The following is a 21,335-nucleotide window of genomic DNA, read 5'->3' as shown; positions in this document are numbered from 1 at the left end:
CTTGTGAGTTTGCAGTTCTCACAGGTTCCCAGGTGGTGATGATGCTGCTAATCCCGAGACCACACTTTGAGAAGAGGTGAATCTAGTCCTAGCTCTTCTCATCCTAGGAGATGAAACTACTTCAACGTTACCCACCAGAAAGAATGCCAAGGTCACGGCCAGACCTCAATATTCTGACTGCAAAACCAGTGCTCCTTCCGCGAGACATCCTGCTTATTGTAGACTGTTTGAAGGCAACGGACCACAGCCTCCACCAGAGATGGAGTCCACGTTGGTGTCTTGGCCTAGTGCTGCACGCTCACACATATGAAGGGCTTGCTGGGAGAGTGGGGAGGGTACTCCAACTCCTCGTTATACACGTGAAGGTACTTTAAAGCGTTCGTGGACAATGGCATTCTAAGTTTATTTTGGTGCTAACATTTTTGGAAATCTATGCATAGATTTTTTTCCCCCATGGACTTTTGAAGAACCCTCAAGGCCTACATGAAGAGAAGCTGACAGTCTGCAGAGATCAGCCTCAATAACCGGGCTAACATGTAGGCGCTCCTCTTCCACTCAGTGTCGGCAGTAACCCTGTTAGACAGGGAAGGGTGTGGGTCAACAGGGGTTCTGACTCTTAGCTCTTCTGTCCAAGTTCACTGTTCAAGGTCAGCAGGTATCTATGACCCTAACGGTGTATCTTAGGTTGACCAAACAGCTCCCTCTGGATCCACCCCGAAGCAGGCTTTTAACGCCGGACCCTGCACCATTATGAACCACAAGAAGAACAGCCTTCAGAAAGAACATTATGTCAAGAGAAAGACAGAAATTGCGCATGTGAATTCTCTCCTTTCTCGTCTCTCTTTCTTTTAAAGAGCCATTTATGGGCTGGTGAAATAAACTAAAGAGAAACTGGATTGCGCCAGTCACCCAAGTGTACTGCGAGGAAGAGCTGGCTGTTTCTAGGTAGGAGTCTCCACTGGTGTTCCAAGTGTTTAGGATCTATCAGAAGACGCGGTGTATGCAGGAAGGGAGGTTTGTCCTTTGCTACCGGGAACTGATTTCTAGGGCCCTGAAATGTCCAGCCTGAAAAAAGGGGTCTTTGTCTTAGGTCTTTGGCCACCAGGCAGCCTAGCATGACTTATAAGCCGCACTGTGTCAGTTCCTATGTATAGAGAAACAGGAGACTAAAGACATTAGTCTGCCTCCCAACCCTGAGGGGCTGCAAACTAAAGGTCGTCGTCGAGGGCCATGTGATATTGAGCCCAATACAACCTCTGGATGCCCAAAGCCCCAGGCAGCTTCTGCAGCTGGCAACACGCGGTGCACATGGTCACACAGTGTGGACGCACAGGGACACGAAGTCCAGCAGCTCTGTCTGGGAGCCTCCGGGATCCTGTCCTATGCACTCGTTCCCTTAGCCGGTCCTGAGTTCCAAGGTCGTCCTCATTAATTACTGAGTGTGAGGGCGGTCGCGAGGCCCCTCTATCTGCAGCCAGCTGGTCTGAAGTGACGGTGGTTCTGATCCCCTGAACCAGTGGAAGCCAGGGCAGCCGTGAGAGACCCGCTCCTTCAGACTTCGGTGAGTTTGCCCAAACTCACAGCAGGGTGATGCTCAAAGATACTAGGTAAGATTTAGGTAGGAATCATGTCAGGGAAGTCCATGACATTGGTGACTAGGGGCTTGTATTTTGAAAAGAAGTGAAGTGAAGAAAGTCGCTCAATGATGAGATCAAAATTTGGACAGGAAAACTAGATGCATTTGATGAGGGAACATCACTTCACACCCCCTGAGAAGCCTGATGGAGTGGTTTAAGGCCCATTACTTCAAGCCTCAGCCTAGAGGAACGAAACATAAAAGTGATGATATATACATTTTAACGCCACCACATTTGAGTGTGAGAAAACAAAGTGCCTTAACCATTTCAGAAAAATTTGTACCTGCTACAAAACCGAGTTACACCGGAGATGCCAAAACTTTCTTCATACTTCTCACCTCTGATTAAAAAAGTTACTCCCCTGAATTTTTAAATTTGTCACATTTGATGTGCAATACAAGTCATCTTTGATATATTTTCCTCTGGGTGTGCTCCCCAACAATGGGCATTTTGCTCCCCAAAATTGGGGTGCTTAGGAAAAGTACTCCACACATTTCCATTTTCTCCCCAAATTCCTGATCACCTTCCAGTGTGTCTGATTCGCGTCTCCTGCATGCCCCGACAGCACGGGTTCAAATTTTTCAGGGTATAACATTTTATAATGGTGCTTCGGTGTAAGATGGATTTTTTTTCCTGTAGGTTCCGGGGTCGTGGAGTTTTATCAGAGACAGGGCGGCCGTGCTGCTGGAGCGAAATCTCCGGGCAACGCCACCCTGAGGGTGTTGGGTCCGCGGAAGGGATGCGGGTGGGTGTTTTGGGGGAACCCTTCTCGCCCCAAAACGAGTGGGCGCGTTGAACCGGCGCTACTAAGCCTCGCTCGGAAGTTGGGCAGTGCCGGGAAAGGCCCGTTTCCCACCTGGCATAAGATGGTTCCGATGGGGTCGTAGTTTTCAGTCTCCTGTGCCATGGCTAGGACGAGGAGGGATGCCTCCCCCCAAAGGCTCGGCCTCCAGGCTCGGAAACCTGAGAAGCGCTCGTCCCCATGGCAACACGGCACGCGGCCCGGCCTGTTCTACGCCGGCAGCGGAAGCGGGGGGTGAGGGTTGGGTTAGGCCATTTGGTTGGTTCTGAGAACTCGGACGCTTCTGGCGTGTCTCCCCCGCGCGCCAGCTCGCCGTGGTACAGCCCAAGGCGGAAGTGGCTCCGGGACGGAACCGGCTGTCCCGAGCAGCTATGGCTGCCGGCGTTCCCTGTGCGCTTGTCACCAGCTGCTCTTCTACCTTCAGCGGAGACCGGCTGGTCCAACGTGAGTAGCGACGCTCCCGGGCCGACATGCAAGGTCCCTGAAACTCGGCGGGCAACAGCCCCAGAGCCACGGCCTCTCGTTGGCCCTTGTCCCCGCCGCGGGCTCCTCGTTCACTGGGTCCAGGTGCTCAGTGGTCCTAGGTGTTGGCCTCCGGCTCGTAAACTCTCTGCTTTTATGGTCGGCCAGCCGGCCCACACCTGCGCTCTTTCCAGCTCCTTGTGTAACGCGGGGCATCCGGCCCAGCCCGCAGGCCGGAGTGAGGGTTCGCCGAGATGAACGTGAAGGCGCGCTGGCAATGGTGCTGTTAGGCGAGTGCACGGTGCTGCCATTGTTGGGAGTGTTGGGCTTTATTCCTGTCCCTGCCGACGAGGTAGGAGAGCGTGATTGTCTCCTCTGAGTGCCCCGCTGCACTTTGACGAATGAAGCCCTGTTCATCCCGTCCGCGCCGAAGCTGCGGGGACCGCCTCGCCCACAGCTGTTGGGTAGTGCTGGACCTGGTGCTTTTGCCCCTGCATCCACCTAATGACCTCCCTGGGAGCCGGGTGCGGTAACGGGGCCTGTGAAGTCGGTTTATATAGGAGTCCGACTCCTGTGATCGGAGCGGTGACTGAGCTGTATGAGCTTAGGCGCGTCCGTTTTTCTGTCCGTAAAGTGGTAAATGACTTTCACAGAGTGGTGCTTAGTCCGGAGACTGGCACGTGGTAAGCATTTGGTAAATGATGCGGCTTGTTATTAAATACTCTCTCTACATCGATCTTAAGATGGGCCATGTACACCGGTTTTAGGATTGATGGATTTTTTGTTTTTGTAAACCGTAAAGAATCACGCGGGTGTTTTCTTCACCTCTCAAATGACGGAATTAGGTGAGATGTCCCTCCAGCTGTCTATGGTTTAGTTATTAGTTATGATCTCTTAGAAAGTTCCTTGCTAGGGAAGTTTGATTATAAGACTTGTGGAATGATAACTAACACCGTTTGCGTTCCTCTAAGCAGTATTCCTTACTGTTCCCTGCTTTCTTCCCTCTTTTTCTCCCTCCCTCCCTCTCCCCTCCCTCCCCTTTTAAGATTTATTTATTTATTTGAAAGGCAAAGTTAGAGGCAGAGAGAAAGAGGTCTTCCATCTGCTGGTTCACTCCGCAAATCGCTGAAGCAGCCAGAGCTGGGCCCATCCGAAGCCAGGAGCCAGGAGCTTCTTCCGGGTCTCCCACATGAGTGCAGGGGCCCAAGGTCTTGAGCCATCTTCTACTGCTTTTCCAGGCCATAACAGAGAGCTGGATTGGAATTGGAGCAGCCAGGAGTTGAACCAGCACCCATGTGGGATGCCAGCGCTACAGGTGGTGGCTTTACCCGCTATCCCACAGTGCCAGCCCCCACCCCCTTTTTTTAAAAAATATTTATTTATTTGAAAGAGTTACACAGAGAGAGAAGGAGAGACAGAGAGAGAGAAAGAGAGGTCTTCCATCCACTTGTTCACTCCCCAAATGATTGCAATGGCCAGAGCTGAGCTGATCCGAAGCGACAAGCCAGGAGCCTCTTCCAGGTCTCCCACGTGGGTGCAGGGGCCCAAGGACTTGGGCCATCTTCTGCTGCTTTCCCAGGCCACAGCAGAGAGCTGGATCAGAAGTGGAGCAGCCGGGTCTCGAACCGGCGCCCATAAGGGATGCCGGTGCTTCAGGCCAGAGGGTCAACCCGCTGCCCCACAGTGCCGCCCCCCCACCCCTTTTTATAATTTCTTTGTAAAACTTGTGCACTGAGTGAAATTTAGCATATTCAGAAAACCATGAACCTTAGGCCCCAAGCACCAGTGCTGCTGACTTTTCTGTGCATTTTTTCCAACCATTTTTCCAAAACAGTTTTAAAGAAGAAGTAATTCTCATTGCATTTCATATATAATTTTTATCCTGATTCTTTATTTTATATTACATCAAACATTAGCTTCCATCATGTGTCCATCTAGTGACTATACTAGCATTTGCTCAAGGGTCTTAAGATTCTTGGTGTGATTTTTCCAAAATCACTAATTATACATGATACATGAAACTCCTTTGAAAGACATTTCAGGAATATTCAGGTGCCCTGTAAGGCGCATGAAGGAACAGAATGGGCAGAAGTGGCCACTGCCTTGTAGGTCGGAGCTGTGTACCTGTAGTCGTCAAACCATAACAGTGCATTTATATGAAGTGTGGCAACAATTTGGGGGGTAAAATGAATCTTGTACAATGACCCGTTTTATTTCTGAACTCATATGTAAAATGTCTCTTTAGAAAGCTGTGATTCAGGTTGAAATTAGATGACCTGGGGGCTGGCGCTGTGGCGCACTAGGCTAAAACTCCGCCTGCGGCGCCGACATCCCATATGGGCACCCGTTCTAGTCCCGGTTGCTCCTCTTCCAGTCCAGCTCTCTGCTGTGGCCTGGGAAGGCAGTGGAGGATGGCCCAAGAGCTTGGGCCCCTGCATGGGCATGGCAGACCAGGAAGAAGCTCCTGGCTTTGGATTGGTGCAGCTCTGTCCATTGTGGCCATTTGGGGAGTGAACCAACGGAAGGAAGACATTTCTCTCTGTTTGTCTCTCTCTCTCTCACTGTCTGTCATTTTACTTGTTAAATGAATAAATAAAAATCTAAAAAAAAAAATTAGATGACCTTTCCTTTGTGATTCCATTAATGTTAAATAGTGAAGAAATAAAGTGAAAACAGTGAGCAGATAATATTTGAGGTAATTGAGTAAGGAAAAGTGAATAATGAAAGCGAGCTTACTATTTCTTCCAAGGTTATGAGTAGGGTAGTGGTGGGTAGCATTAGAATGAAGTGCTGGCCTAGTGATCTGCTTTACCATGGATAAAGGCTTTATTAAATTAGCCATGAGTCGAATTTCAGTTGGGATAAGAGATGGAGGTGAGTGATTCTGCTGAGTGTCAGTGGTATCAGGCCAGCGTAGTTCTGGGTGGAGTCTGATCTACCTTTTTGGAAGCATTTGGTTCCCTGCTCCAAGAAGGGGAACCTTTATGGTTCTTCAGCTTCTCTTTGCTTCGGCTCCTGATGGAGTTTACTGCTTTTAACCACCAGTGGGAAGTATTTCACAACCAAACTTACTTGGTCAGTGTACAGACAGAATCAGCGGGGCCTCGCTGTCGTGTGAGGAGACTTCCTGTCTGTCACTCGGAGCCCTGACTTGCAATATTCTGGGTAGGTGTCTGATGTCAGATAAAAAGGTTAGTCCTTAACAAGTTTAGATTTCTGTTTATTTGTTAAAGGTTTATTTTGTCTTGTTTTGGAAGATTTTCCCACAGATCAGGTGTTAGAACGTAGCTTTCTCACTTTCCTATCCAGAAAGGAATTGGAAAGGTATATACACAGAGTGGCTGGTTTCAGCCGTTCGCTGATTCACACCGAAAATTCTCACTTCATCCTCTGAGCTCACTGAGGAAATTGTGGCCTCCAGGACTCTTGATCCTTGGATCACTTTTTACATTCGTGAACCTGATTGTGTAGTAGGCTTTTTTTTTTTTTTTTTTTTTTTTTTTAAGATTTATTTGTTTGAAAGGCAGAGTTACAGACATGGGAGAGGGAGTGAGTGGATTGGAGTTAGATATTGTTCCATCTGCTGGTTCACTTCCCAAATAGCTGTAATGGCAGGGGCCGGGCCAGGCCAGGCCAAAGCCAAGAACCCGCATCTCCATCTGGGTCTGCCACCTGGGTGCAGGGGCCAAGCACTGGGGGCATCTTCCTCTCCTTCCCAGGCACATTGACAGGGAGTTGGACAGGAAGTAGAGCAGCTGGGACTCAAACTGTGCTCATATGAGAATGCTGGTGTTGCAGGCAGCTGCTTAGTGTGCTACACTATAATGCTGGCCCTGGTTCACTTTAAACAAAAAATCATTTACTTTCATTTTATTTGAAAGGCACACACACAAAGATAGACTAATCATTTACTGGTTCATTCCCCAGATGACTGCAGCAGCCAGGGCTGGGCCTCTTCAGAAGCAGGAACCTGGAATTCCATTTGGTTCTCCTGTGTGGGTGGCAGAAACCCAGTACTTGAGCTATCACTTTCTGCTTCCCAAGGTGCACATTTGTAGGGAGCTAGAATCAGAAGTGGGGCCCAGACTCAAACCAGGCACTCTGATATGGGATGCCGGTGGCCCAAGGTGTGTGTTAAACTACTGTATCAGAATAGACTTTTAAAAGGAGGTGAAGAGGGCCAGTGTTACGGCACAGCTGGTTAAGCCTGCATTTACAATGCCACCATCTCGTGGGTGCCTCTTTGAGTCCTAACTGTTGTACTTGTACTTTCCTTTTTTAATAAAAAAGATTTATTGGGCCGGCGCTGTGGCTCACTTGGTTAATCATCTGCCTGGGGCGCCAGCATCCCATATGGGTGCTGGGTTCTAGTCCCAGCTGTTCCTCTTCCAGTCCAGCTCTCTGCTGTGGCCCAGGAAGGCAGTGGAGCAAGGCCCAACTGCTTGGGCGTCTGCACCCACATGGGAGACCAGGAAGAAGCACCTGGCTCCTGGCTTCGGATCGGCGCAGTGCCATTTGGGGAGTGAACCAGCAGATGGAAGACCTTTCTCTCTCTCGCTCTCACTCAATGTAACTCTACCCATCAAATAATAAATAAATACATAGATAAAAAAGATTTATTTATTTGAAAGAGTTACACACAGAGAGAGAAGTCTTCCATCTCCTGGTTTCACTCCCCAGTTGGCCACAACAGTTGGAGCTGAGCTGATCCGAAGCGAGCATCTTCCTGGTCTCCCATGTGGGTGCAGGGGCCCAAGGACTTGGGCAGCCTTCTACTGCTTTCCAAGGCCGTAGCAGCGAGCTGGATCGTAAGTGGAGCAGCTGGGTCTAGAACCAGCACCCTTGTGGGATGTGGCAGCTTTCCCGCTACGCCACAGTTCCAGCCCCTGCTCCACTTTCAACCCAGTTCCCTGCTAATGTGCTTGAAAGCAGTGGAAGATGGCCCAGGTGCTTGTGTGTAGAGCCTGTGGGCTCCTCGCTCCAGTTCTTCACACAGTATATAATTTGTGATTGTGAACTGCACTCACCCTGCCGTAGTGCTGTGGAACACTAGAACTTATTATTCCTGTCTTTTGGTTTTATCCAGCCTCCCTCCATCCTCTCTTCCCTATCCTTCCTAATAATCACTATTCTAAGTTTAGATCAACTTTTTATTTTTGGCTTCCACATATGAAAGAGAACATGTGATATTTGTCTTTCTATGTCTGGCTTATTTTGCTTAACATGATGACCTCCAGTTCCATCCATTTTGCTGCAGATGTCAGAATTTCATTCTTTTTATGGCAGAATAAATTTATAGTATTATTTACCACATTCTCTTTTTTAATTCATTGACAGATACATAGGTTGAGTTCATCTCTTTGCTATTGTGAATAGAGCTACAGTGAACATGGGTGTACAGGTATCTGTTTGCTATACTGACGTCATTTTCTTCAGATAGAGTCCCCGGAAGTGGGATAGCTGTGTTATGTGGTAGATCTATTTACTTTTTTTGCAATACTTCCATACTGTTCTGTGTAATGACTGCACTTATTTGCATTCTCACCAGCAGTGTTGTAAGGGTTTGCTTTTCTCTATGTCTTTGCCAGCATTTATTATTTTTTGTCTTTTTGAAGTTGGCAGTTTTTTCTTTCAGAAGTTAGAATATATCATTCCATTTCCTCCTGGCCTGTAAGGTTTCTGCTGAAAAATCTGTTAACCTCTTGGGGACTTATTAAATGTGACTCTGCACTTTTGCTGGATTTGGAGTTCTGTTTGTGTTATACTTTTGAGAGAGTGACTATAAAGTGTCACTTTGAAGATCTTTTCTGGTCATGTCTGTCTGGGGTCCTGTGGGAATCCTGTACTTGGATGTTCATATCTTTCTCTATTTTGGGGCAGTTTTGAGCTATTATTTCATTGAAGAGGTTTTTCTATGTCTTTATTCCTCTCTTCTACCTCAAGGATCCCCACAATTTGAGTGTTGTGTGTGTGTTTAATGGTGTCCCAATGGTTTCAGATGCTTTCTTCATTCTTGTTTCCTTCTCTCTCTCTCTCTTCCTCCCTCTCTCCTTCTCCCTCTCCCCATTCCTCTCCTCCTTCTCCTCTCCCTCCCTTTTCTCCCCCCCCCCTCTATTTCAGTCAAGTTTAGATAGTCCTTCTTCTACTTGATCTGTCCTATTGTTGAGGCTTTGAACTGTATATTTTCTTTGACTTATTGAGTTCTTCATTTCCAAGATTTCTGTTTGGTTCTTTTTCAAGATCTGTCTTTTTGTTGAATTTCTCCTTTATGAGTATCATGCATTGTTTCCCTAATTTTGTCTGTATCTCTGAGCATCCTTATAATCATTCTTTTGACATCTTTAACTGGCCTTTTGTTGATCTCCTTTTCTTTGGCATCTGTTACTGGAGTGTTTTGTTCCTTTGGGGGCATCTTATTGCCTTTCTTTTTGGTATCTGTGTCCCTATGTTGATATTTTTGTATCTGGCAGATCATTAGTTTCTATCACTTTTGAAAGGCGGCTTTTGTGGTAAAAGGCTTTTTCCTGAAGATGTGTCAGGTTGACAGACTGTTTGGCTGCAGTTCCAGTTAGTTCAGTGCTGTAGAGTATAGTCTCCCTGTCTTCAACTGTAATTGATGACAGTGGCAGTGGGGGTGTGTGGTACTCCTCTCAGTCGCAGCCGGGTTGCGTGAGTTTCTGTGGCAGGTTGCAGGGTGGGACCAAGGTCTTGGGGGCACCAGCTTTTAATCCATGGTGACTGGGATCATGGGCATGTCTACCCAGAGACCTGGATGGAGTAGCTCAGGTTCCTGGGTGACAGGGGATGTGACTGGCCCAAAGTTTGGTGGTACATGCTGGGGTGGGTCCCTGTGGCACTAGCCACAGGTGTCTATGCAGTTTCTTGGCACCCATCTACCTTTTCTTCCTTATTCTTTGTTATGCTGCCTGAGGTTGGGGGAGGAATAGAGTGAGAAGTCCTGTGGCCACCAGCAGGTCAGTGAAAGGCCACATCTGGAGTCCATAGTCTGCCATAGCATGGGGGTAGAACCAAGGCCCACCTTACTGTGGGCTGCCTGCTGAAGTGGACTTGTAGCCCAGGGCAGCTACAAACAGCCACAGGTGATGCTGAGCAAGCTATTAGTCCAATCAGCTGGGGTGGTGAGTCTTTATTGGCACTGAGGCAGGTCCAGAGGCCTCTGTCCACGAGCTCTGGCCTGGGGACAGGGACAGTTGGGTTCTGCCTAGTGTCGAATTTTGCCAACCTGGCGTGAGTTCCAGTTTGCAGTCCTGTGCTTACTTTGGTGCTGTACTCCCTAGGGGCTGGGGTCATGCTTCTTCTGTTTGCACAGTATGGGGGAACGCATGGTGAAGGCAGATCCTTGGCCACCCAGGCTGACACTTAGCTGCGTTACACCTGAGTCACACAGCCACGGGGTCCTGTGCTGTCTTGTGAATGCACGCAGGCCCATGCAAGGCTGAGGGTGAAGTAGTCAAAACACAACTCCATCCTACTAGGGTGTGGGTCCTGGAGACTCCATCTGTGGTGGGGATAGTAATCTTTGGGCCCTGTCTGGTGCTGGTTCTTATTGCAGGAGGACTGGCGCTGAGCTCCAAGGCAAAGCCCTGAGCTCACTTTCCTGCCCTATTCCACTATGGCTCAGGTGCTACTCTTCACTATCTGAGGTTCCAGGAGGGGTGGGTGGTGGAGGCAAGCTGGGTCTCACAGTCCCTGGACTCTGTGAGGGTGCATGCCAAGCCTGCACAAGGCTGCTGGTGATCCAGGCTGCAGTGAGTCCCTCTCCCCAAGGAACAGGTCTCCGTCTGATGCTGGGGCAGATCTGGAGGCATGCTCTGTGAGCCCTGGCCTGCGGGTAGTGGCCTCTGGGTTTTATCTGAGCTTCAAGGAACAGGCTAAGCTCACTTTCCCGTCCTTCCCCACAGTAGCTGGAGTCATGTTTTGCTATCTGCTGGAGGCTGAAGAAGGAGTGGCAGAAGTGTTTCTTGGCTGCCAGGCTAGAGGGTTCAAAGGCTTGGTCTGCAAGTACTGGCCTGGAGCAGGGACCATGGGTGGAGCCCTGTCTAGCACCAGTTTCACTGTAGCAGTCCTGGGACTGTGTTTCATGTCTAGGTTTTAGCTTAATTCTCTGTCCCTCCCCACAGTGGGAGGTGAGGTATCTCTATATGTGCTATGTTGCTTGGAGCTGGGGTGGGGGCAACGTGGGCAACTCCTTCCATCCTGTTTTCTTTGGTGTGTCTTTTCTTATTGTACTAGACCAAGCATTGTGAGCTCCCACCTGGCTTCCTCAGATTCTTTTTTTTTTTTTAAGATTTTATTTTTTTTTAATATGAGTGGTAGAGTTACAGAGAGGGAGAGACAGAGAAAGGTCTTCCGTCCATTGGTTCACTCCTCAAATGGCCACAACGGCTGGAGCTTGGCCAGTCTGAAGCCAGGAGCTTCTTCTGGGTCTCCCACGCAGGTACAGGGGCCCAAGCACTTACAGTGTCTTCCACTGCTTTCCCAGGCCATCAGCAGGGAGCTGGTTCGGAAGTGGAGCAGCCAGGACTTGAACTGGTTCCCACGAGATTCTAGCGCCACAAGTGGAAGCTTAGCCTACTATGCCACAGCGCCAGTGGCTTCCTCAGTCCTTGTGAAGGTGGCTTGGTTTGTGAATAACTGTTCAAGCTGGTGTCTGTCGGGGAGATGATCGCTGGAGCATCTCGCTCAGCTGCCATCTTGCTCCACCTCCCCAACGCTGGCCTTCTCAAGTTTGTGTGTGTGCGTTTTTGAAAACCAAAGAACCAAGCTTTATTCTAAGGTTTCAGTAATTTCACTTATAGAGTAGAAAATTTAACTTTTCATGTTTGGAATCCGGGTACATTTACCAGAGGAGCAATGAGTCCTCTGGTCCTCAGGCTTCCGAGGCTGCAGAACCAGGAAGCTAATGATGTGATGGGTAAACGAGGCTATGAGGTATGCACAGGCACAGCCAGCCATCACTTGGGACTCTGGTTCTGTGGAAAACGTGCATTCTTCTGCAAGGCTGCGAGTTTGTTTCTAGGTCTGTCAGATTGCGATCCTTGCAAAAGCAGTTTACTAGGAGTATGCTTATTTGAAAGGAAAAGGCTGTTGTGCAGCTTAGCCCACGTTGTCTAGCCGTGTGATAAGAGCTGGAGTCTTCTAATTTGCACTTTTCTGCAAACTTCTATACTTTTTTTAAAAAAAAGATTTTATTTATTTGAATGAGAGAGAGTTGGGGCGGGGGTCTTCCATCTGCTGGCTCACTCCCCAAGTGGCCACAATGGCTGGAGCTGTGTCTCCTATAGGGACCTGAGCACTTGGGCTTTCCCAGGCCATAGCACACTGGATTGGAAGAGGAGCAGCTGGGACACGAACCAGCACTCATATGGGATGAGCGCAGGTGAAGGCTTGTCCACTAAGCCACAGCACTGGCTCCTCTGCAACTTCTTTAGATATTTTGAGTGGAGCTTTTGGTCTACCCTAGAAATAAGTCATAATTTTTGTTTAAGCAGAGTTGTTATTTTGTTGTGGTAGGAAAACTCTGCCTTTAATTGGATTGTATATTTCTAAGCGTTTATTTTCTTCAAAGGATGGAAGAAAGATCAGGCCAACAAAGTCTCCCACAAGGGCCTACAGTTGTCATCGCAGAGTGATTCAGTGGACAGTCAGACTAAAGCAGTGGTTTCAACTAGTAATGGGGGTGGGGGAACTTTGATTTATTTTTAGCTGTGATACTTTATTATATTTTTAAATTTTTAATTAACATTGAAAAAGGGCATAAGATTTTTGTGTTTATTTTAGAAAAATGTTAAATTGTCAGCCTAAGGAGAAGGGAAAGCTTTAATACAAGTTTGTACTCCATGCAAATCCAAAAAGACTTGACATGTCCAAGTTATGTCCACATTATGTCCGTGTGTGTGTGTGTGAAATTAAAGCTCAGAGAAGCTGTGGTTTCCCAAAGCTGTCCATCTGATAAGCTGGGAGCCAGGATTCAATTGTAATTTTTTTCTATATTTGGAAAATGATCAACTTCTTGGCAACCTGAACTCTATGTGTTCAAAGTGGAGACAGGGATGGGAGAAATTGCTGTAGATTTTACTCCTAACATGAGAAATCTTATAGCTTTCAAAGTACATTTAAACTTACTCTTTCATGGTAGTTGGGGCCTTGATAGATGCAGTGTAATGTTAAATAATAAATGAAAATGTCTCTATTGGTGTTCAGTTTGTTTCCTTACTTGTAGAATAGAGATGTTGACTTTGGTGTGTGAAGTTTTAGACTAACCCTTAACATATTATTGATGAGTGAACTAATTGTAAGGTATTGTCTTTCTAGCATATTACATTGCAGTAAACGGGGTGAGGTGGAGAGGAGGAGGAAAAATGCCAGTGGAACAGTGTTAGGCGTCAGTCTCCGTGGCACAAAGCTGTTTATGATGCAGAGTATTGTACCATCCGGGAAGGTTCTGAGCATGTCTAGACTTGGACCTTTGTTTTTATGCCATCTGCTTGTTTTTGTTTGGCAAAAGTATGCAGTGGTCATTGGGTTTTAACAACTTTTCCTCCCTTTTGCCCTGTATAATTTTTCAAGTAATGACACTCCATAAATAATGAAATCTGATATAAAATCATATTTTTAAAAGGTTAAAGTATGAAAATTGTTTTAAATTTGCCTGGCAAGAATGATAATCTGGACGTGACTTTGTATTGATGTTGGAATCAGTGCCTGCGAATACTACAAATACATCTCTAATTACTTATCCAGGAAGCAAGATTGACGTAGGTTAAAGATGGACCAGCTGTGAAACTCTTAAGGAGCCTTTATGATTACAAACCTTTACAACAACCACCCATGTGGGCTTGGATATTCCTTCCAGTTGAAGGCTGGTTCTGCGCAGAGGTGGGGAAAGCATCGCCATACTTGGGCCAATGTCAGTCTGTTCAGAGCAGGAAAATGTGCGCTCGTTTGGCAGTGAACAGTGCTGTGATGTTGATACAGCAGAGTTGCTGTTCTGTCTGAATTCTTCCTGGCTTGTGCAAGATGTTTGTGGGGTGAAAATCTGTGGCTTGAACACCAAGTTCTTTCCTCTCCATAGCTATCTGACTTTGAGCTGGGTTGACTTCATGCCCTCAAATACTTAACATGTGCCACCCACTGTTCTCAGTGCCTGAAACAGGCCTCAGTCACCTGGCTTAGCAGAAACGGGAGGGCATTCTCTCCCAGCCTCCATGATTATTTAGTATCTTTTTTGGGATATCATTATTATAAAATCCTTTCATTTAAGAGTGCATATTTATAACTCATTGATTTTTAAATATATGTAAGGAGTTGAACAACAGCCATCACTGTCTGTTAGAACATATCTTTCATTTCAGAAGGAAACGTTGTGCTTTTTTTTTTTTTTTTTTTTTTTTGACAGGCAGAGTGGACAGTGAGTGAGACAGAGAGAAAGGTCTTCCTTTTCCATTGGTTCATCCCCCAGATGGCCGCTGCGGCCAGCGCGCTGCGCCAATCCGAAGCCAGAAGCCAGGTGCTTCCTCCTGGTCTCCCATGAGGGTGCACAGCCCAAGCACTTGGGCCATCCTCCACTGCCTTCCTGGGCCACAGCAGAGAGCTGGACTGGAAGAGGAGCAACCGGGACAGAATCCAGTGCCCCAACTGGCACTAGAACCCGGTGTGCCGGCACTGCAAGGCGGAGGATTAGCCTAGAGAGCCGGGGCACCGGCCACCTTATGTTTATTTACAGTCACTTTTCCCTCCTATCCCCAGCCCTAGGCAATTGTCAGTGCATTTTCTGTCTTTTGCCTTTGTAGATTTTTCTGGATTTTTTTTTTTAAAGATTTATTTTATTTATTTGAAAGCAGAGTTACAGAGAGAGGTAGAGACAGAGAGAGAGAGAGAGGTCATCCATCTGCTGATTCACTCCCCAGATGGCCGCAATGGCCAGAGCTGTGATGATCTTAAGCCAGGAGCCAGGAGCTTCTTCCAGGTCTCCACTGTGGATGTAGGGTCCTAAGGACTTGGGCCATCTTCTACTGCTTTCCCAGGCCATAGCAGAGAGCTGGATCGGAAGAGGAGCAGCTGGGACTTGAACTTGCGCCCATATGGGATGCCGGCACTTCAGGGCTTTAACCCACTGTGCCACAGCGCCGGCCCCTGGATATTTTATATAAATGGAGTCATATAATATGTGGTCTTTTGTGTCTGGCTTCTTTTATTTAGCATGTTCTTTCTGAGGTTCATCCATGTATGGAGTAAACTTCATATTCCATTGCATGAACATATCACATTTGGTTTATCTGCTCGTCAGTTGATGGACATTTGCCTTATTTCTGCTTTTTGGCTATTGTGAATAATGCTGTTATGAACACTTGTACAGATTTTCATGTAGGCATGTTTTCATTTCTGTCGGGCAGATGCCTAGAAATAGAATTGCTGGTCATAAGGTAATTTCATGTTTAAGAAAGTGTAAAACTGTTTTTCAGCATGCAGAACTTTTGTACATTCCTATCAGTAATGTTTGAGTCCCAGTTTCTCCACATCTTTGACAACACTTGTTATTATCAGTAGTTTCAATTTTAGCTGTTCTAATGGGTGTGAAGTATCTCAATTGTGATTTTAATTTACATTTATCTAACAAATAATGATGTTAAGAATCTTCATGTGAATGTATTCCACTCATGTATCTTTGGCGAAATGTCTATGAAATTCTTTTTTGTCCTTAAAAAATATTTATTGGAGAGACAGAGATTTCCCATCTACTGATTCAGTTTCTAAATGCCTATAATAGTCAGGGCTGGGTCATGGTCAGGGCCAGAGCCAGAGCCAGGAGCTGGGAACACAATCCAGGTCTCCTGCGTGGATGGCAGGAACCCAGTTACGTGAGCCATCACAACTGCCTCGCAGGGCCTGCATTCATGGGAAACTGGAGTCAGGAGCCAGAGTTGAGGCTCCAGCTCAGGCACTCCAATGTTGGATACCAGCATTTCAACTACTAGGCTAAACGTCCATTCCCTTTTTTAAAAATCTATTTCTAAATTTATTTTTTTATCCTATTAGTGTATTGTAAGATTTCTTTACATATTGTTACAAGTACTTTACTGATACATAATTTGTAAATATTTTCTTCTGTTCTATGGCCTGTCTTTTGATTTTCTTGATGACATTTTTCTGAAACAGAAGTTAGTAATTTTGGTGAAGTCTGGCCGGTCGGTGTTTTCTTTTTCCATGATTCCTTGTGCTGCCCAGTGACGACTGTGCACCTCCTGCAGAACCTTTCGGGTGCTGGGTGTTGGGCCTATTTCATGACACTTTCTAGTGGACCATGTTTGTTTTCAGTATTGAGCACAGAGGCTACAGAGTAAATGCTGATCATTAGACTTAACTCCATTTAGGAAATTTGTCTCCTTTCAAAGTAAATTAGCATCTGCTTCAGATTTCATTGTCGTCCTGAGTAGACACTGAGATTTCAGAATTCTTTAAGGTTTTATTATGTGGTGCTGATTTGTCTGTGGAAAATTGTCACTTAAATATGAAAATTATTATAATCTCGTAATCCTCCTGCTTAGGTTTATAACATAAGTCTTTTTATTCCAGAAACTGATATTTAATTGATTACTTTCAAAACATCTAAGATCAATTGCCAAATAATTTTTGTAGTTAATAGTCAAGGAAGAATAAAAACCAGCCTGTATTCTGCAACTTTTTGTTTGAGGACAACAGCTAAGGGGATTCCACAAGGTATCTGTGCTGTAGTGCAGGGGTTCTCAGGTTTGAGACTTAACATTTTGGGCCACATACTTAGCTGTATGGGTCTGTCCCAGGCACTGTAGGCTGTCAGCAGCTCCCTGCGCATGACAATCAGAAGTGTCTCCAGGTGTTGACAGACTGTCATTTTGAATAAATGATAGAATGGAATGCAAAGAAACATGGGTGGGAAGTGATTGTCAGTTGGGCAGTAGAGTGGGCTTGGGGTGCAGCCCTGAGACTTAGGCTGGCGGTTCCTGCTGGCCTCTTGCAGCACTTGTCCATGTCCTCCGCTTCCTGCCGGCCTCTTTCTGTCGCATTTCAATGCAGGCACGTCCCCATCCCAGTTATGTTAAGATGCAGCTGTGGTGACCAATTCCAGATGACCACAGGGAGAAAGTAGACCAGGTTTCTAGAAGGAGGACTAGGTTGGATTTCTTCTGCTTCAACTTTGAAAAGTTTTCCACTGTGATATAAAAAACCCAAGAACATGTGGAAATGTGAATTTCAGCGTGAGCAGAGAAGGGGCGTGTTGGGGAGAGGTAATGAGGTGTTGTGAGCACACCAGGATCTCTGTGCTATTGTTGAGGCGGTGGTGTGTTGTTTTAATTCAGTCCAGTGACTGCCTGACGGACAGATGAAAGGAACAACACACAGCCTCGCACCACGAGCCTGTGTGTGATCTCTCCAGGAATCCCAGCTGGGAATTCCTGACACTGGTCTGTGTAAAGTGCAGCTTTTTCAGTTTTACCCATTAAGTGCCGTCTACATTGCAGCAATGTGGTCGCCTCTCGGTACCTGGGGAACCATCTGTTAGTTAATGGCTGCTACAGAGTATGTGACAGAGCGGCACCCTTCTTATATGACATTTTTATGAAACTGAGGCTGTGAAATTGTAACTGCTTGCAGCAGTGTGGACCCTACTATGATTTTTAAAGGCCTCTCTTGCCTTGCCAGTTAATAAAAATGCTGGGTTTTGTGTTTTTCTTCCAAATCACATTTTACTCAATCTTTTTCTTTCATAATGGTCACTTTCCCCTTCAGTTGACGTCAGACTCTGCTGCCTCCTATAATTTTCCTAATTGCTTCTCTTCTGTCTTGGTATATGCCTTAACAATGGAAAAGCAAACTTTAAGAAGGCATATTTTAGGGGGTGGTCAAGGGTGGCAGGGAGGGGCCACAGCAGCTTAAGGGGGGCGGTTGTGATGTTTGTAATTATGATGTTTCTTCCTAACCATCTTCAGCACGTCTCCAACCTGTCTTTCAGCCAAGAGTGCTGTCACATGCAAAAAACTGGGCTGGGGAGAAGGGAAGGAGCGCTCACTGAGGCCCCTCTGTGCCTGGTGGCTGTACTTTCTTAGAGCTGTTTCATTTAACCAGGAAGCTAGCCCACTTGCGGGTGAGGAAACAAGCCCAGCACCTAGTCTGCCCAAGGTCTGGCAGAAGCCTGGCGGCATTCAGAGGCGGTTCTGTCTGACCTCCGGTTTCACAGTCTTCCCTCTTCTGGTTAGGTTGGATCTCTGCAAGAGTACATACCAGGAAGGATCCTCACATCCGGGCTGGGAAGTGGTGACACCTGGCCGTAAAGGCAGCTTGAGATTATGAGGAAAAATAAAATCTAGCGTTCTCAGGAGACTGCTGGTTTCTAGAAGGATCGTCCTGATTCCAGGTGGCAGCTGTCTCTGCCCCCAGGGCATAGTAACTGTGACTTAACCACTGGGCCACTTCTCTTTACAGCAGTGTCGTGATTGGTTAAGCATGCATTCGGTTGGTATTAAAAATGTGCTTAATTCTTTTATTGCTAGAGGAGGTATGAGCACTCCAAAACACGGTCCATGGAATACTTATTTTACTTTTTGGCAGAGGTAAAGGCATATATATGTACATGTTTGTATGTGTGTCTGTGTGTGTGTGTGAAAATGGATGTTTGTGATGTTTTGGGAATTCATGTTGAACTCGGTCTGCTTCCTAATTCACGCTGAAAGGAGCCTCAGTGGCTGCCTCTTTTCAGCCATTTGCTTGCCTGTCAGAGTGACCCTGGAGGGAAGGAGCTGTGGGACAGATGGGGAGCAGTGCAGAGCTGGGCGAGAGGAAGAGCACAGCGTCCGGTTAAACCAAGGTACTGCCTTGGCACACAGCTTCCTTCGACTCTTGAATCTTTCTCTTCAGTAATTCCCTTGTTGAGACTGCGTGGAGAATAAGCTCACCAAAGAAGGGAGGAAGTGGGAGTTACTGGAGAGTTGGTCGCTGTGTACAAACAGTTTCTCAAACAGGGAAGATTCACACCGCACTTTCAGCTGGGGGGACGGTTTAGACTTGCTACTGGAACTGGACCAGGTGTAACTTCTCATAGAAATGCATGTAAATGAACTATCTGAAGCCATAAAACCAGGTTCCTAATAACAGCCCTGGCAGTTAATCACTAGTGTTTGTCTCTTAAAAACTGATGAATTAGAGCTCCACCAGGTGGCTGCCGACAGTGTGAATGAGAGGGCGATGTCTGCCAAGTGCTCTTGAATTGTTTTGTGTCAGAGCTGACTACATCAATGCAGTTTAACGAAAGAAGGGAGACCCTTGAAAATTTTTCAAGGAAGTCTGTCTGGCAAAAAACCCTAGAAAATCACTGTAACTCACCTTTGGCATAGAAATGCCCAATGACATAGATAGTGTTGTGGTGGGCTAATCTTGCTGCAGGTTCATTTCTTTTTTTTTTTTTTTTTTTTTTTGACAGGCAGAGTGGACAGTGAGAGAGAGAGACAGAGAGAAAGGTCTTCCTTTGCCGTTCGTTCACCCTCCAATGGCCGCCGCGGCCTGCGCACCTCGCTGATCCGATGGCAGGAGCCAGGTGCTTCTCCTGGTCTCCCATGGGGTGCAGGGCCCAAGCACTTGGGCCATCCTCCACTGTACTCCCGGGCCACAGCAGAGAGCTGGCCTGGAAGAGGGGCAACCGGGACAGAATCCGGCGCCCCGACCTGGACTAATGGTACCCTCATTCTGTCTGGGATTTTTAGTGTTCCTAAAAGGGCAGAGGGTACTTTAGGGTCGTAGGTGACTGTGAGGCACTTAAAGTGTGATCTAGCTCGGATCTTAAGCGTGTACCATAGAGTGCTGATGACCTGAATTCAGTTGTAGATCCTGCTTCTGTTGGGCATAGTGGCTTCTTTTTTTCTGGCTCTGTTTTCCAATCTGCAAAACGAATGAATTATATGAGGGTACTTCAAAAAATTTGTGGAAAAAATTTACAGTTGAGTTTATTTTGGTACAAAAATTTTCTGAGATCAATGCCTAGTTTCTTCATAATACATATTTTTTCATGAATTTTTGGAAGATCTCTTGTATGCATGGGTTTCAAAATTTTTTTTTCCAAAAAAGCTTACCTTTTAATTTCATTTTAATTCCACTTTCCACCCTGTCTGTAGAAACTGTTAGCCATATGTACAGCCAGTGGAGTGATTTTTGTTTTAATTTGAGAAAGAATAAACTTGTTAAGCATTTGAAGTCAAATAGAAAAGATGAGGAAGGAAAGCTATATTTAGTGCAGAGATTTACATTTTTTAAATTAAAGTCTACATTATGATATTGATGATAAGAACTAAAGTGAGGCAGTCTTCACTATTTCCTCCCTGGTTCTAATAGGGCGCAGATGTGATAATAAAGTCCATATGTAGCCTCACAGAAAGTATCTGATTAGATGTAAAATGTTCAGTGAAAGAGAATTTGATGAGTAAATTAGTCAGTGCATAGAATTAAAAACAACAGCTACTCACTCAGCTACTAAAACTGAACAGTGAAATTCATTTTCCCAACTTGTTGGTTCTGTTCCCATCTGGGTTTATTGAAAAGAGAAAAAAATAGCTTCTTTTTATACGTTAAGTAAATATCTTAATCATGTAAAAATCAGTATAAAATTGAAATTTGAAGAGCTTTGAATAACAAACATTGGTTTGTTGTCTTGTATTCTAACATTAATAAACCACCCTTAAAATAAATCCAAATTTAAAAACCACCCTTAAAATAAATCCAAATATTCTAAATTGCAGTTAATAAGTTCATGCCATTTTAATTTACTTTGTTTTTTCACATTGGTAGAAGGCATTGATTTGAAAAAAGCATAACTCAAATTTGATTCAAGTTTTCACTTTACAGCCAGTTAGGAAATGTAAAGAAGTGATTGTGGCCACAGTAGGAATGAGCCCCTCTGCTGCCTCCCAACAAGGACATTCATGAGTTCATTGCTTGTGCTCCTCGCCTTTAAAAAAAGTCAATTAATTATTTGAAACAATGAGCTATGAATGAAGACTGATTTATATGGTGACTCCTCCAGTCCTTTAAAAAAATGAGCTTATGCATTTTTTTCTGTTCTCCTTGGTTAAGTTTGCCTTCTTCCATATGTGCTTTTATTGGCATGTTGTAGTGTGTGTGTTGGCTGTGCATAGCCAGCTCCTAAGGACACCGCCACATGTTGCTACGCCTCCTGCCCAAAGTTTGAAATGTCAGCTTTGAATGCAGCATAGAATTTGTTCTAGTTTTTTTCCCATGAGATATTTACATGAAGACAGAATCTTTGATTTTCATAATTCATCAGTTCTTCCTGTTCATTTCCCACCTGAAATTGTCATAATGCTCCATGAGAGACACCGCACCTGGTTGTGATGGGATTGATTGACACTGAAAGATTATGACTTCAG

General features: G+C 45.9%; 2 protein-coding genes across 6 annotated transcripts in view; one reads left to right on the top strand and one right to left on the bottom strand.

The window, feature by feature from the left end:
• IQCH (IQ motif containing H) overlaps nucleotides 1-2,649 on the bottom strand; it is a 232,755-nt gene extending 230,106 nt beyond the window's left edge. For all 4 annotated transcript variants that reach the window (XM_008268850.4, XM_051821802.2, XM_051821803.2 and 1 more), the window contains exon 1: nucleotides 2,494-2,649. In XM_008268850.4, the coding sequence (XP_008267072.2) occupies nucleotides 2,494-2,544 (51 nt within the window). In that variant the 5' untranslated portion in view covers nucleotides 2,545-2,649. The remainder of the gene's footprint in view (nucleotides 1-2,493) is intronic.
• A 93-nt stretch (nucleotides 2,650-2,742) lies between these two features.
• The window catches only part of AAGAB (alpha and gamma adaptin binding protein), a 58,239-nt gene continuing 39,646 nt past the window's right edge, over nucleotides 2,743-21,335 (top strand). For both annotated transcript variants that reach the window (XM_002718171.5, XM_008268855.4), the window contains exon 1: nucleotides 2,743-2,883. In XM_002718171.5, the coding sequence (XP_002718217.2) occupies nucleotides 2,811-2,883 (73 nt within the window). In that variant the 5' untranslated portion in view covers nucleotides 2,743-2,810. The remainder of the gene's footprint in view (nucleotides 2,884-21,335) is intronic.

Source organism: Oryctolagus cuniculus, chromosome 12 (genome assembly GCF_964237555.1).
Source record: "Oryctolagus cuniculus chromosome 12, mOryCun1.1, whole genome shotgun sequence".
NCBI classification, from domain to species: domain Eukaryota; kingdom Metazoa; phylum Chordata; class Mammalia; order Lagomorpha; family Leporidae; genus Oryctolagus; species Oryctolagus cuniculus.
The sequence above is the reverse complement of the archived record's forward strand: the minus strand, read 5'-3'. Positions and strand labels throughout refer to the sequence as shown.